A 13,434-nucleotide genomic window follows, 5' to 3' on the forward strand; every position below is an offset into this window, starting at 1 on the left:
TCTGTGCAGTCTGAAGTAGATTTTTCTTCTGAAAATGCAAGGCTGTTCATGATGTTCTAATTTACCTTGGCTCTCCTCGGTTTAGATTTGTGTACAAGGAGCTGGCATTTTCTGCAGTCACACAAACAGCAGTGTTTTAAATATCTGTTTTGGTTCCATTTGCTGTAGAGCATACTGAGAGTGTTAGTGATGAGATAATACCCAGTGCTGCTGGCAGGCTGTCTCTGAACAGTGTGCAAAGCAAGCTCTGACACACATGAAGCAGCAATCTGTGTGCTGGTGAGAAAAGGAGCTTTATCCTGTGCTGCACTTGGAATAGGGCAGGTTGGTTATTGACCTAAGTCAGCTCTCATTTTCATCTATCAAAGGAGGTTGGAAAGGCATGAGCTGTGCTTGGCCCTGTCTGAATGTTTCTAGGATTCTTCATGTTTCCAAGTATGTGAAATGAGAGAAACAACAGTGTCTGAAAGGAGAAAAAGAACAAAATTTGCTTCACTTGTGGTTTAACGACCATGTCTAAAATTCAGCAGGGTTCCTTCCTCTCTGTGTGTAGCTTTATGCAACTGGGCTGATGTTGATGATGTTTGGGTTGTTTGGGTTTTTTTTCCCCCCCTCAATATTCTCTAATCTGCTGCTCTGGCCCCAGTTAAAGCTGTATTAGAGCAGCTCAGCTGAGATGTGACCCTGGATGACAAATCCCCTCATAATGCAAACAAAGAACATTGAGGCCACGTTCAGTGCTTTTTGCATGGCACTGTGCCAAATACTCTGGCAGAGGAAAACATTTTAAGTCTTCCCTTTAAGCTGGGCTCAAACCCGAAGGACTCTGTCAGCAATAACATTGCAGCTGAACACAGAATCTGATTTTAATTACAAAACGAGCTCCACAGCAGCTTCTGCTTTTGGGGGGGGGGGGGGTTGTGAGATTTTTGCTGGAAAAATTGCACTCATTGTGGCTCATGTGGCTTTCCCAACCCAGCCTCTGTTTTGGAAGGAGGTTCAACCTCCTCTGCACGAGGAATGTGTTTGCAGAGCTGTCTCCAGGCTTGGCAGGAGCAGAAAGGGAGAGAAATCAAACCAAAGTCAGTAATTCAGCCTAATTGGGTGAGGTGGAAACTGGAAAAAGCAACAGGTTGATCCTCATCCAGATATTGGGCAGTAGGATAGGATGACAAAGGGTTGGGAATTGGGGCATAACCCGTCAGCAGCTGCTGGGATTTCAACTGCTGGGGTGTTAAACTGGTGCAGGTGGGTGGGGGAAAGTGGAATGGTGATGGTATTGGGGTTGGTGAAGGGATGAGGAAGGAAAGGGTTAAGGAACAACAATCTGATTGCACTGCTGGGCACTCCTGCAGCTCAGAGCTGTGCTGGTCCTTTTGTTGCTGATCCAGCAAGACCTGCAGGGTTTAGAGGCAGGACAGGCAGCATTTAGGGAACAGATGATTTACTGCTTTGCTGGCAGCCTTTAAGGTCATGGGAGGATGTGTAAGAAAAGGGGAATTGGGGCAAAAAAAATTAGAAAAGGGAGGAAAGAAATGATAAAATCCATTTTGAGCTGGTTTTAGGGTCATAGCATCAATACCAACTTTCTTCAAAAGCAGTAAAACTGCCCACTCCTCTGCTTGTTTTGAAAATTGTTTCATATTTGTCACAGAGCTAGCAATTGTAAGAATAAAATGATGGATATTCACATATGTTTGGGCAACCCCTGTATTCCAAGGCATTAATTTAGTTGTGTGGAGCAAGAGAAGTGCTGGTGAGACCACTCTCGTGGCTCTGCTGAGCACTTAGTGCTCCAATAACATTTTTCCATCCTGTCTACAAAAAAAACCCCAAAAAACCAAAAAAAGCAGAGCAGCACTGAAATAATGATCTTTATGTGTGTCTCAGGGGTGGGATGTCATATCTTGGCAGAGAAATATTTCAATTTCAAGCTTGAGAGAACTGAAAAGTAATGGCTTTTCTTTAAGAAAAAAAACCACTGTTTTGCATCTGCTGGGAACAAAAGGAGGGGAAGGAATGAAAGGCCTGGGGGTGGGTGTTGCAAGTGGGGTTAATTGTGCCTTCCATCAGGATGCAGCACAGGCTGATATCGTTAGGGGGAGATGACAGGTTCCTTTGTCTGAGGCATGGACTTCTCACTGCCAGGCAGACACTGGATGTGCTTTTCCTTGGAAAATGAATCTGTGTACTCAGGAAAGACAGCTGCAGAGCATATCAGCATCTGCTGCTTATGAGGAGTTCAAAAAATGCCTTGTGCCTGCTGAGACTGAGAATTTAGGAAGCTGGGCTGAGCTCCACTGTTGTGTTTTTTTCCTTTCAATCCCTGGCTTTGCCAAGTGATACCAGGAGCAGGTGCAGGATGAAGATTGGGGAACTCATGCCTGTGGATGTGAAGCTTTTGCTTCCTCCTTCACCTACCAACAGTCCTTGCACTGAGTTCCTGCCTCACAAACTGGCTGCTGCCACCAAACAGCATTTGGAGCTGACTTGTTCTTTTTTTATTCTTCATATTCTCAGGTGTTTTAAGGAACTGGAACCATGACGGACTCCAAATATTTCACGACCAATAAAAAAGGTTGGTGTGGAGCTGGTGCAGTGGATTGGAGGTGGTGGGTGGCTATTTTTACACAGTTTTTTTAACTGCATGCAGGAGAACTGGTGCTTTTCTGGTAGCTCTGTCCCTGTTTCTCCTCTTAAATCATCCAGGGAGAAACTTCCAAAGTAGGTCACATGGTGACAAAAGACAAAACTGGAATATTATACATTTTTATGGTGCACAAAATGACCCAAATTGCTGCTCTTTCAAGGATCAGAAAGCAAAACATTGGGATTTGAGTACAGATCTGGCCAGAGACAAAGTTTTGGTTATGGGCTAACAAGTGCCAGACTAAGGATGGTTGTTAATTTGGCCATCACAGGATTAAGCTGATGTGAATAATTTAATATTTTGGATATACACATCAAGCAAACATAATGGATTGTCCTGCTACCATTTTCTCCAAAGCTGCAGGTGCTCTGTTTGACTTGGCTCTGCCTTTACTGCAGGTGTGGTGTTACCTCACTTCAGGACAAACTGCTGCCCTTAAAAATGGGAAACTTGGAGAGGCTCTTTGGGATTATTTTACTCATTCAGCTGTTTCAGAGCAGGACTTGTTCTGCTGAGACTGTCCAAGGCAGATTTTCTAACCTGTGCTTGAACAAAACACTGTTGCTGAGTGCAATTTAAGCCTGATCATTCTCCAGCAGATGTGGAAAATGGTTTGCATTAACCTCTCCTTTGCAAAATGGTTGAGTGCTCCCTCTGAATGGCTGCCAGTGAGAAAACCCACACTGTTGATCTATTTATGTGTCATTAAGCTTCACAATGAGCTCATAAATGAAGCTAATGCAGTTGACATCTTTGAAAGCAGCAGCTCTGCAAGTTCAGGGCTAAAGGCAGATTTTTGTGGGCTGGCTGCAGGGAGCCAGTCTGGGCTGGGTGAGAGCTGGAGCTGGCTCAGCTCTGCTCCAGGGCACGAGCTCTGGGTGAGTAAAGCCAGGCTCTTCTTCAGGCAGGAGGGATGACAAGTGGTCTCTGCACTGTAGCAGCTTCTCTTCTTTTTTGGAGTCCCTGGAAGTCTCTGTGTCAGATTTTAATTAGTGCTGCTGCTCTGAGCAAGTGTAGGAATGGAAAGTTGGTGCTAGAATTTTGTCAGGGATATTTTGATATTTGTACCATGTGCTCAGGCTGTGGCTCCCAGTGGGAATGCTGCTGGCTGTCCTTCCTGAGGCAAGCTGTCTGTGTGTCTGTTGGGAGCATTATCCTTCTCATACCACTGGTTCTGTCTGGAACAGGCCTGATAAACAGCCTTTTGCACATGTTGCTTAATTTTATAAACTTGATTGCCACTTTGGTGACCCTGCCTGAACTGGCTTTATACACAGTCATATCTGAAAGAATTAATGCTGTGGGAAAAGCTGCTTTGGGAACCTTGGAATCCAGGCAAGCTGTGTTACATGCAGCTTTTATTAATGGTAGCTCTGTCTTTTTAGCTTTTTTCCACTGGACTAAACACATGATGTCCTGTTTCAGGAACCACAGCATTTGGGCTCCACTCCAGCTTTCTCAGGAAGCAGGCAACGATGAGCAAAACTTAAAAAGTCTGGGCAAAATTCCTAGCTTAGTTTGTTTCTTGCAGGCACGAATCTGGCATCTCCAAGTATCTTTTCATGCTGGTTATGTAATGGTTGCCTCAGAGAAACAGACACTCCAGGGCTGTGATTTGGTGTCCTGGAAGTGGGAGAGCTGCCACACGCAGCATGCTTCTTGTTGGTGGCATTTTCCTCTGCAAGGTGGAGTCATAGCAGTCCCTTGAGTGTTGCAGCTTTGCTTCTCAGTGAACCATGTTCTCCACAAGGTCTGACAGCTTCCTAGTGCTGCTGGACCAGTTTTCTGGGAATAACAGGCCAAGAAAGCAAAAAATTCACACTTGAATTATTCCTAAAACAACACCCTTTTCTTCTCCTGAAAGGTTCAATCTGGTCTTTTTTTGTCTTCTGCCAGGAGAGATTTTTGAACTGAAGGCTGAGCTCAACAATGAAAAGAAAGAGAAGAGGAAAGAAGCTGTAAAGAAGGTTATTGCAGCCATGACTGTGGGGAAGGATGTCAGGTAAAAGCAACTCATACCTGTGACAGCTCAGGTTGTCCTGGGGCTCAGGTGTGCTGGCACAAGTCCATGGAGCAGCTCCTTGGTGAGGATGGCTGTGTCCTTGCCTGTGCTGTGCCTGAGTCACAGGTTTCTCCAGCTCCTTGCTGTCACTGAAAGCAAAATAAGTTTTCAGTGTGGGTTTAGCTCAGTGTCAAGAGCCCTTTTTATTTAAAACATATCCAGAATTCAGCCATTTTGTCACTGTAGGTGATGTTTTCTTGTTGCTTATCCTGGATTTTAGTGTTGAAAGGTGATTCCAAGGCTTTTTTAGCCTTATCTGGCATAGCATAAATTTAAGCTACACTTTAAAATGAGTGATTTTAAAATTGAACCTGTGTCTTACTTAGCTGAAGAACACTGGCATTTACTGTCCTCAAGACTGTTTTCTGAGAGAACTAGAAAAACCTGATTGAGTGAATGCTTTCTGCTGTTCCTGGAGCCTGGCAATGTCAGTAATTCTGGATTCACAGCAGCGTGGTCTGTTGCCACGGAAATCAATATAAGGTTACAAATTCAGCATCATGACTTCATCACAGAATGAAGGAACACATAAACTGAAAGGGAAAAAAACCCTAATCTTTTCTGCCTGCAGCATTTACCCTTCACCTTCAGATCCTCACAGCAAACCTGGGAGCTGCAGAATCTTTGTGTAACTTCCTGTGTTATTCTGCAGTGCTGTTTACAGATGGCTGCTTGACATTTGAGTGAAACCCAGCTTGGCAGTGTTTAAGCTTCTAATCACTCTGGACTTTGCTAGTGTGAAATTGGGCAGGTTCTTCAGTGTCCTGCATGACCAAAACATTTTAAAACATCTTTTTTCCTCTTGTGGGTTAATTTTCAGGCCTGGCACGGTAGAATTTTCTTGTTTGGTGAGCTCCCCAGTTAAAGCACATTTAGGAAATAGCACTAGTTTTCACCACCTCCCATGTTAAAGCCATAGAAGAGATTAAATGATTATTATAAAAGCCATTGCAAACTGCTCTGAAAGGGAAGGTGACCTTTCATTGAACAGCAGGGTGCTTGAAGTGGAACTCTAGTTTTTCTGGTTTCCTTCATATTGTTACTATCCCCTTTGGATGCCATGCAACCTCTGTTTTTTATTTTGTGGGTGGGAGTGTGGGTCTGCTGGAGGGCAGAAATCCTCTGCAGAGAGATCTGGACAGGCTGAGTCCATGGACTGAGGCTCAGTGATGTGAGATTCTGCATTTGGGTCACAATAACCCTTGGAACACTCCAGGCATGGGGAAGAGCAGCTGGAAAGATGGAAGAGGACCTGGGGGTGCTGGTCAGCTGTGACTAAACATGAGCTGCTGTGTGCTCAGGTGGCCAGGAGAGCCAGTGGCACCTGGCCTGTGTCAGGAGCTGTGTGGCCAGCAGGACCAGGGCAGTGATTGTCCCTCTGTGCTGGGCACTGTGAGGCCACACCTCAAATCATGGGGACAGTTTGGGGCCTCTCATGATGAGAAAAACTTTGAGGGGCTGGAACATGTTCAGAGGAGGGAATGGGCTGGAGCACAAGTCTGATGAGGAGCAGCTGAGGGGACTCAGTCTGGAGAAAAGGAGGCTCAGGAGGGACCTTCTCCCTCTGAACTCCCTGACAGGAGGGGGTAGATGGGGGTCAGTCCCTTCTCTCAGGTAACAAGTTACAGGATGAGAGGAAATAACCTCAGGTTGTGCTGGGGAAGTTCAGATGGGATTGGAACAGGCTGTCCAGGGCAGAGGTAGAGTCACCATCCCTGGAAGAGTTTTACAAGGTGTTTAGATGGGGAACTGCTGGCATTTTCTAACCTAAACAATTCTCTGATTCCATCCTTCCTTATCCTTGTGTTGTGTATCCAGCTCTCTGTTCCCTGATGTTGTCAACTGCATGCAGACTGACAACCTGGAGCTGAAGAAGCTGGTCTACCTGTACCTGATGAACTATGCCAAAAGCCAGCCAGACATGGCCATCATGGCTGTCAACAGCTTTGTGAAGGTAACCTGCTCCCCTGGCACATCAGGAAAGGGTCCAGCAGGTGGCTGCCAGAACATCTTTGTCCATCAGCCTTTAGGAGCTTTTTCTCTGCTTTGAGGCTGGGCTCCTACAGGAGGGTGCTGAATCTACTAAATCTGGGTCTTTTCTCTCATTTTTTCCTTCTGGTTATTGCAGAGGGGATGACTCCAGCAGCCCTCTAAGTGGCTGTGGGGGAAGCTGCTCCAGGGAAAGCTGTTGCTTCTGTTGTTTTACCAACTTCTGGTATTGGAAAGCAGAATTTATCTGTTTCATTTTCCAGCCTTTGTAGTATCTGAGACATGGATATCAAACTTTCTGTTTGAATGTTCCAGCTGTGCTCAGTGTGGAGAACTTTTATCTCTGGTGAAACTGAGAGACAGTTCACTGGAAAAACAACAGCCTGATTGCTGGGTTGCCTTTAGTTCTGTTGTCAGGTTGCCTCTTCTTATCTAGGAAATGTTATTTCAATCTCATGTAGTGCAAGATAAAACCCAGTGCTTAGAAGAAGTTTGAGACTCCTTGTAGAGTGTTGTAAAATCTGAGACACTGGGGAATGGGATTGAGTTTCAAGTTTCTGCTGTGGTTCTTGAGACAGAGGTGAGAAAACCTAAGCTGAGAGATCTGCTCTTCTGGCTGGAGAGGATGTCTCTGGAGAGAATTTTGTCTGTCTTTAAAGTGCAATTCTATTAGAATGGACTAACAAAATGATGTTTTCAATCTCACACCCTGCAAAGGAGAGCCTGGTGTCCCTTTTGGCAAGTTGAGGGACAGGTGTTAGTGAAGAGCAAGCATTGGCTCTGGTGTGCACTAACTCAGCACTTCCCAGTTCTAGGTGTGGAATGCACTGCTAGGATGTGGCACTTCTCTTTCAGGCTTTAGAAGTAGTTTTTTCAGCTGCAGGAAGTTTGAACAGTGAAAGGTAAATGCTTTTTTTAGGTCATTCTGTAGCCATCCTTTTACAGGCTGATTTTGGAGGAGCTCAGAGATGTAGATGGGTTGGATGTGTGGAAAATTATGTAGGCTTGGAGTAGGAAATGTATTCCTGCCTTTTTCCTCTTTAGAAAAGCATCTCTAGAATAGCCTTTGCTTAGTGCTTCATGTGTTGTGACTTAGGAAATGTTTGTGTTTGGCCTTCAAGAAACACACCTTGATGACTGTTGCTTTGTGTTTAGTTGTTGATTTTTCCCATTTTATTTCTTGCTCCTTTAAACCAGGAAGGTTAGCAATCAGTAAATTACTTTGTGGTGAGAATTTGGGTGCTGAGAGCTGCCTCTCCACCTTAGCTGTTGCATCATGTTGAAAACAGCTTTGCTGGGAGAACAAAGGCACACCCAGATGTGAATTTCATGCAAAACCTTTGTGCGAAGCAGCGAATACCACTTTATCCCTGATCTGAAACAATGACCCATCTCTTAGTGTGCAATCAGAGAAGGTGCTGTGTAAGTAAGATGTGCAGGGGCAGCAGTGTCTGCTGGTGCAGTTTGTCTGTGCTGTGTGCAGGACTGCGAGGACCCCAACCCGCTGATCCGCGCCCTGGCCGTGCGCACCATGGGCTGCATCCGCGTGGACAAAATCACCGAGTACCTGTGCGAGCCCCTGCGCAAGTGCCTCAAGGACGAGGACCCCTACGTCAGGAAAACTGCAGCTGTCTGCGTGGCCAAGCTGCACGACATCAATGCCCAGATGGTGGAGGACCAAGGATTCCTGGACTCCCTGCGGGACCTGATTGCAGACTCCAACCCCATGGTAATGTACTCCCAGCACGCTGCTGGAGTTTTTGGTCATCACCAATACCATTGCTGCACTGGGATGGTTTTGTTGCCTCAGAAAACTAGTTTGTTTGGGCTTTTGCCTGTCTTGAATGCTGCAAAAGTGTAATTTCAGAAAAGCAAGGAATATGTGATGCAGACTCCAATCCCATGGTAATGTATTCCCAGCACATTCCTTGAGTTTTTGGTAATCACCAACCCCCACTGCTGCACTGGGATGGTTTTGTTGCCTCAGAAAACTAGTTTGTTTGGGTTTCTGCCTGTCTTGAATGCTGCAAAAGTGTAATTTCTTGGCCAGGAGAGTCAGAAAAGCAAGGAATATGTGATGCAGACTCCAATCCCATGGTAGAGCATTCCCAGCACGCTGCTGGAGTTTTTGGTCATCACCAACCCCCACTGCTGCACTGGGATGGTTTTGTAGCCTCAGAAAACTAGTTTGTTTGGGTTTTTGCCTGTCTTGAATGCTGTGAAAGTGTAATTTCAGAAAAGCAAGGAATATGTGATGCAGACTTCAATCCCATGGTAATGTACTCCCAGCACGCTGCTGGAGTTTTTGTTTGCTAGTCACAAACCAGAGAGGTTCTTCACTGCTGCACTGGGATGGTTTTGTAGGCTCAGAAACAGGAGATATCTTTTGTTTAGTCTGTTTGGGCTTTTGCCTGTCTTGAATGCTGCAAAAGTGTAATTTCTTGGCCAGGAGAATCAAAAAGCAAAAAATATGTGATGCAGACTCCAATCCCATGGTAACGTATTCCCAGCACATTGCTTGAGTTTTTGGTAATCACCAACCTCCACTGCTGCACTGGGATGGTTTTGTAGCCTCAGAAAACTAGTTTGTTTGGGTTTTTGCCTGTCTTGAATGCTGTGAAAGTGTCATTTCAGAAAAGCAAGAAATATGTGATGCAGACTCCAATCCCATGGTAACATATTCCCAGCATATTGCTTCAGTTTTTGGTCATCACCAACCCCACCACTGCACTGGGATGGTTTTGTTGGATAGAGAACACTTGTTGCCTCAGAAAACAGGAAATACCTTTTGTTTAGTCTGTTTGGGCTTTTGCCTGTCTTGAATGCTACAAAAGTGTAATTTCTTGGCCAGGAGAGTCAGAAGTGCAAGAAATAAGTGATGGCTTGTAGCTCTTGCTTTCCTGCAGGCTTTGGCTCTTCTTGCAATAAAAGTTTGGATTAATTCATTTGCTAATGCAGATAAATCCACTGGCTTGTAATGAGTGGAGAAAATCAATGCTAATGTTTTTAATAAAGTTAAATGAGTCGTCAGAGGAGAGGTGGAGATCATGACCAGGAATTTCACAGGAGTAAATTACCTACTAAATCAGCATTTAATTATGCTTGATGAGGGGTCCACTTCCAAGCCAGGTGTCTCCTGCCATTATTTTGTGACTAAAAGGTGATGGCTAAGGAACTGAAGTGCCCCAGTGCATCATCCTTTCATTTAATACTGCTGAAATCCATGGAGCATACCAATATCATCCTGACCCTTAGCAGGGAAGAAAACTTTTGCAGCTCAGTTTAACTCAGAGTTTAAGGTTGTGAATGTTTAAGAATGGTATTTTTTTTTTTTTTTTTTTTAGAGAATGGACTCAGGTTAAAGAAATAATCTCATGTTATTAGGACAGGTTTAACAGTGGTGCATGAATCAAACCACAGAATTTCTGTCCTGCTGTAGCCTTTGGGCACCTGAGATAAACCAAGTGCAGGTGATAGGTGCCATCCCCTTTAATTCTCCTTCAGCAGGAGAGTGAAGGCTGCTGGTTGCTCTTTGTAAGACTTTCTGGAGACAGTAAAACTCGAGGTGTCTGTCACAGGCAGCAGTCTGAGTGATGGTGTCTCTCAGGAGATACAGACACCTCTTTTCTCTGATATCCAGCTCTTTTACAAGTTGTTCTTTTTATCTGCCTGCCTGTTTTTTTCCTGTGCCAGGCTTCTGTGTGCATATTGATGACTATCTAAAGATGCTTTCTTTGTCTAGGCAGCTCTGAGCCTGTAGAGAAGCACCTGCTGTTCCAATTCAATGTGGAGGGTGTGCCTTGCAGCCTCTGAAGGGACTTGCTTGGGCTTCTTTAGTTCCACTTCAGTGCTGGTCTTGATGTTCAGCAGCTCCCAGGCAGCAGTGCAGGTCAGGGACAGAACCTTCTCTTCTCCCAGCCTTGCTGCCAGCTCTGATTTTGTTTTGATTACAGCCACATGGATATGAGGTGAAGAGCTCTGACTGAAAAGATGTGGTACTTCAGGAGAAGTAACAAGGGTTTGCTTGTTCTTTGTGCTTGTTGATCTCAGTGAAACTCAGTGGTTTGGTAAATGAACCATTGGCTGACAGGAGAGCACAGATATGTGTTTAAAAAGTGAATTACCTTAATAGAGACTTAAATGAATGGAGAGAAGAGGAGAAATACCAAAGGGCAGTGTGTGCTCTATTTGCTAAATAAACCTGCAATAGTAGCACAGAGCTTACTAATAAAACATCAGGAAAACTCATGAGTTCCTTGGTGGTAATGAGGGTGGGCTGGGACAGCTCTTCTGAAGCTGTCCAGGGTCACAGAACCTGCCTCATGTTGTACCCACCTGTTCTCCCCAAAACTGAGCATTCACAGCAGGAAAATGCAATTTGGAGAAGTGGTGGTGGTGAGGGAGAGGCCTGGGGTGTGTTTTCATATCTACAGGCTTTGAGAGGGTTCTTTAGTTGGTGTTCTATGTATTGGTTTCCCAGTTTTTACTGTAGATGGGTGCATGGGGAGAGATTTTATCAAAGGCTTGAGGCTCTTAGAGCTGCTGATGTAACACAATATTTAATCAGGTTACAATTTCAGTAGAAAAGGACATTGCTTTTAGTTAAGTTGGTCCTTTTTGAAATTTGTGCCTTTGTGGCACAGTGGTTCCCTCAAAAGTGCAGGAATTATCCACCCCTAATTAAGGTTCATCTTCCTGATCAAACCATCCACCTCATTCCTGTTTTCTCCATGTGAAACTTCCTAATGACCTTGAATTGTGTTTGCCAGATAAGTTATATTTGTGTGCAAGTTGATATTTAATAAGGTAATTTTCCTTGTAATGCAGTCCTGCCTGGAAGGTCTTTTTAAGTAAAATGTGTGTATCAGTATTGGCTATCAAAAGAAAGATAGCTGGAAGGAATGGTACAGATGGATCTGTTCTGATGGCCTGTTCCTCTGTAAATGGTGCATCTCAGTCATGGCAACCTGTTAGCCAAGCTCATTCATATTTATATTATAAATGTTTCTCCTCTTTTGATGGCTTGTGGAAATGGGCAACATTAGTTACTTAATGAAGCAGAATTTTTGAGATGGGAGATCCACACTTGTTCTCTCTTCTGAGAAATGAGGATTTTGAGCAGGAGCTAAAAAAGGCTGCAGCTGAAAAATAGTCTTCAAGGAGGGTTTTATTATGGCTTTGTAATTGGTTGCCTCTAGCACATGAGCAAGCTCTGAGCATTTTAGCAGGGTGTTGGTAGAGGAACATCATCTGTGGCTCACTAATTGCCTCATAACTGTGCAGAAATCAGGGTGCATATTTCTCTGGGCTCAGATCACCTTCATCACAAGGATGTCTGACTAAGCTGGAGGTGACCTTGTCAGAAACATTTTGGGTTTATTCTTTTTTTCCTTATATTTTTGGACTAATGGCATTATTGTGTTATTAAACCAGCAGCCTTTGGAGATGTTCAGGGCATTGAAATCTTGTTGAGGTGCTGTAGGTGCACAGCCAAGCTTCTTTCCCCTTTATCTGGGTTTTTTGTTGCCTTAGTTCACATGAAGTGATTTTTTTTTTGTGCAGGTGCATGCCCTGGGTGAATTAACTCAAACTCCTAATTGCAGATTCATTGCTATGGATGTATGGTGAGGTCCCAGGTGGGCTGGTGGCTTTTGATATGACAGCAGAGTTATCTGAGATGTCTTGTGCATGGCCCAAAACCCCTTACAAGGGCAAAATTCAGTTGCCCTGCAGATTTTGATTGTGAAGGAGTCTTTAATCTCATTTTACAGATGGGTGTGAGGTGCCTGTGGCTGCCCTTTGGCAGTTGGGATCCTGCTGAAGAGGTTCCTTCCATAGAGGGAGCCCTCATTGCTTCCCAGAGCTGCCTTAAGGCAAATCCTTCTTTTCTCACCCTGCACATTTCTCCTCATGAAGCTCAGCAGAAGCAGGGCTGGAGGAATGTAAAGCTGCCTAGGGCTGCTGCACTTGCTCAGTCCTCAGCACCTCTCTTGCTGGTAACCTGGCTATAAAGCAAATCAGAAGCCTGTTCTCCCATAATCCTCATACTCTAACAAAAATATGGTTCCAAAATGAGATTTCTGTGCACTGTGTGAGTGCAGAACACTGTTCACACCCAGCAGTAAGTAATAGTGAGAGGACAGAGGCTGGAGTGTTTCACACTTTCTGGTGGCCAGAGCTTCTCTGAAGTCATGGAAAAACCTCTTCTTGTTATTTTTTTCCTGCTGCTGTCTTGTCTGGCCTTTGTGATTCACCTGCAGGGACTGCTCCTCCTTGGAGCATTGGCAGTGCTGAGCCCAGGAGAGGGAGAGCAGACCACGAGATGGCAGCAGCTGAAAGCAGAAGGAAAGTCACTATCTTTAGACACTTTATTTTGTAACTACTTCCCTCCTGGTTTTTATCCCTGCACTTGGTTTTCTTCAAGAATGTAAATATTAGCAGAAAAACATGAGAGGAAATCTGTCTAAAGCCTTACTGGACTTTTAATATTTGAATGGAACTACCTTTCTCTCCAAATATTTTCAATCCTTGACCTTCTAAGGTAACTTTTAACCCATGGAATAGATTCCTTGTCAATCTTTGTTATCTACATGGCTTAAGTTAACTGATGTTGCCTTCTCCCTGTTATTTTCTAGGTTCTGTTCAGTTTTAATTCCTTCCTGTAGCATTTCTCCTTCCTCATGCTGGATCCAAGGTTTTTCAGGTGTGGCTGTTCTGCTCCTGTGTTTTTGTG

General features: G+C 44.5%; 1 protein-coding gene and 1 long non-coding RNA gene across 6 annotated transcripts in view; both read left to right on the forward strand.

Annotated features, from left to right (window-relative positions):
• AP2B1 (adaptor related protein complex 2 subunit beta 1) overlaps positions 1-13,434 on the forward strand; it is a 75,659-nt gene that overhangs the window by 1,623 nt on the left and 60,602 nt on the right. For all 5 annotated transcript variants that reach the window (XM_079324972.1, XM_079324975.1, XM_079324973.1 and 2 more), the window contains exons 2-5: positions 2,521-2,578; positions 4,547-4,652; positions 6,531-6,666; positions 8,185-8,430. In XM_079324972.1, the coding sequence (XP_079181098.1) occupies positions 2,542-2,578; positions 4,547-4,652; positions 6,531-6,666; positions 8,185-8,430 (525 nt within the window). In that variant the 5' untranslated portion in view covers positions 2,521-2,541. The remainder of the gene's footprint in view (positions 1-2,520; positions 2,579-4,546; positions 4,653-6,530; positions 6,667-8,184; positions 8,431-13,434) is intronic.
• On the forward strand, positions 8,571-9,582 carry LOC306811388. Its single transcript, XR_013776665.1, has 3 exons — positions 8,571-8,887; positions 9,078-9,285; positions 9,480-9,582. It is a non-coding gene; the product is annotated as an uncharacterized lncRNA (long non-coding RNA).

Source organism: Erithacus rubecula (assembly GCF_903797595.1).
Source record: "Erithacus rubecula genome assembly, chromosome: 22".
NCBI classification, from domain to species: Eukaryota; Metazoa; Chordata; class Aves; order Passeriformes; family Muscicapidae; genus Erithacus; species Erithacus rubecula.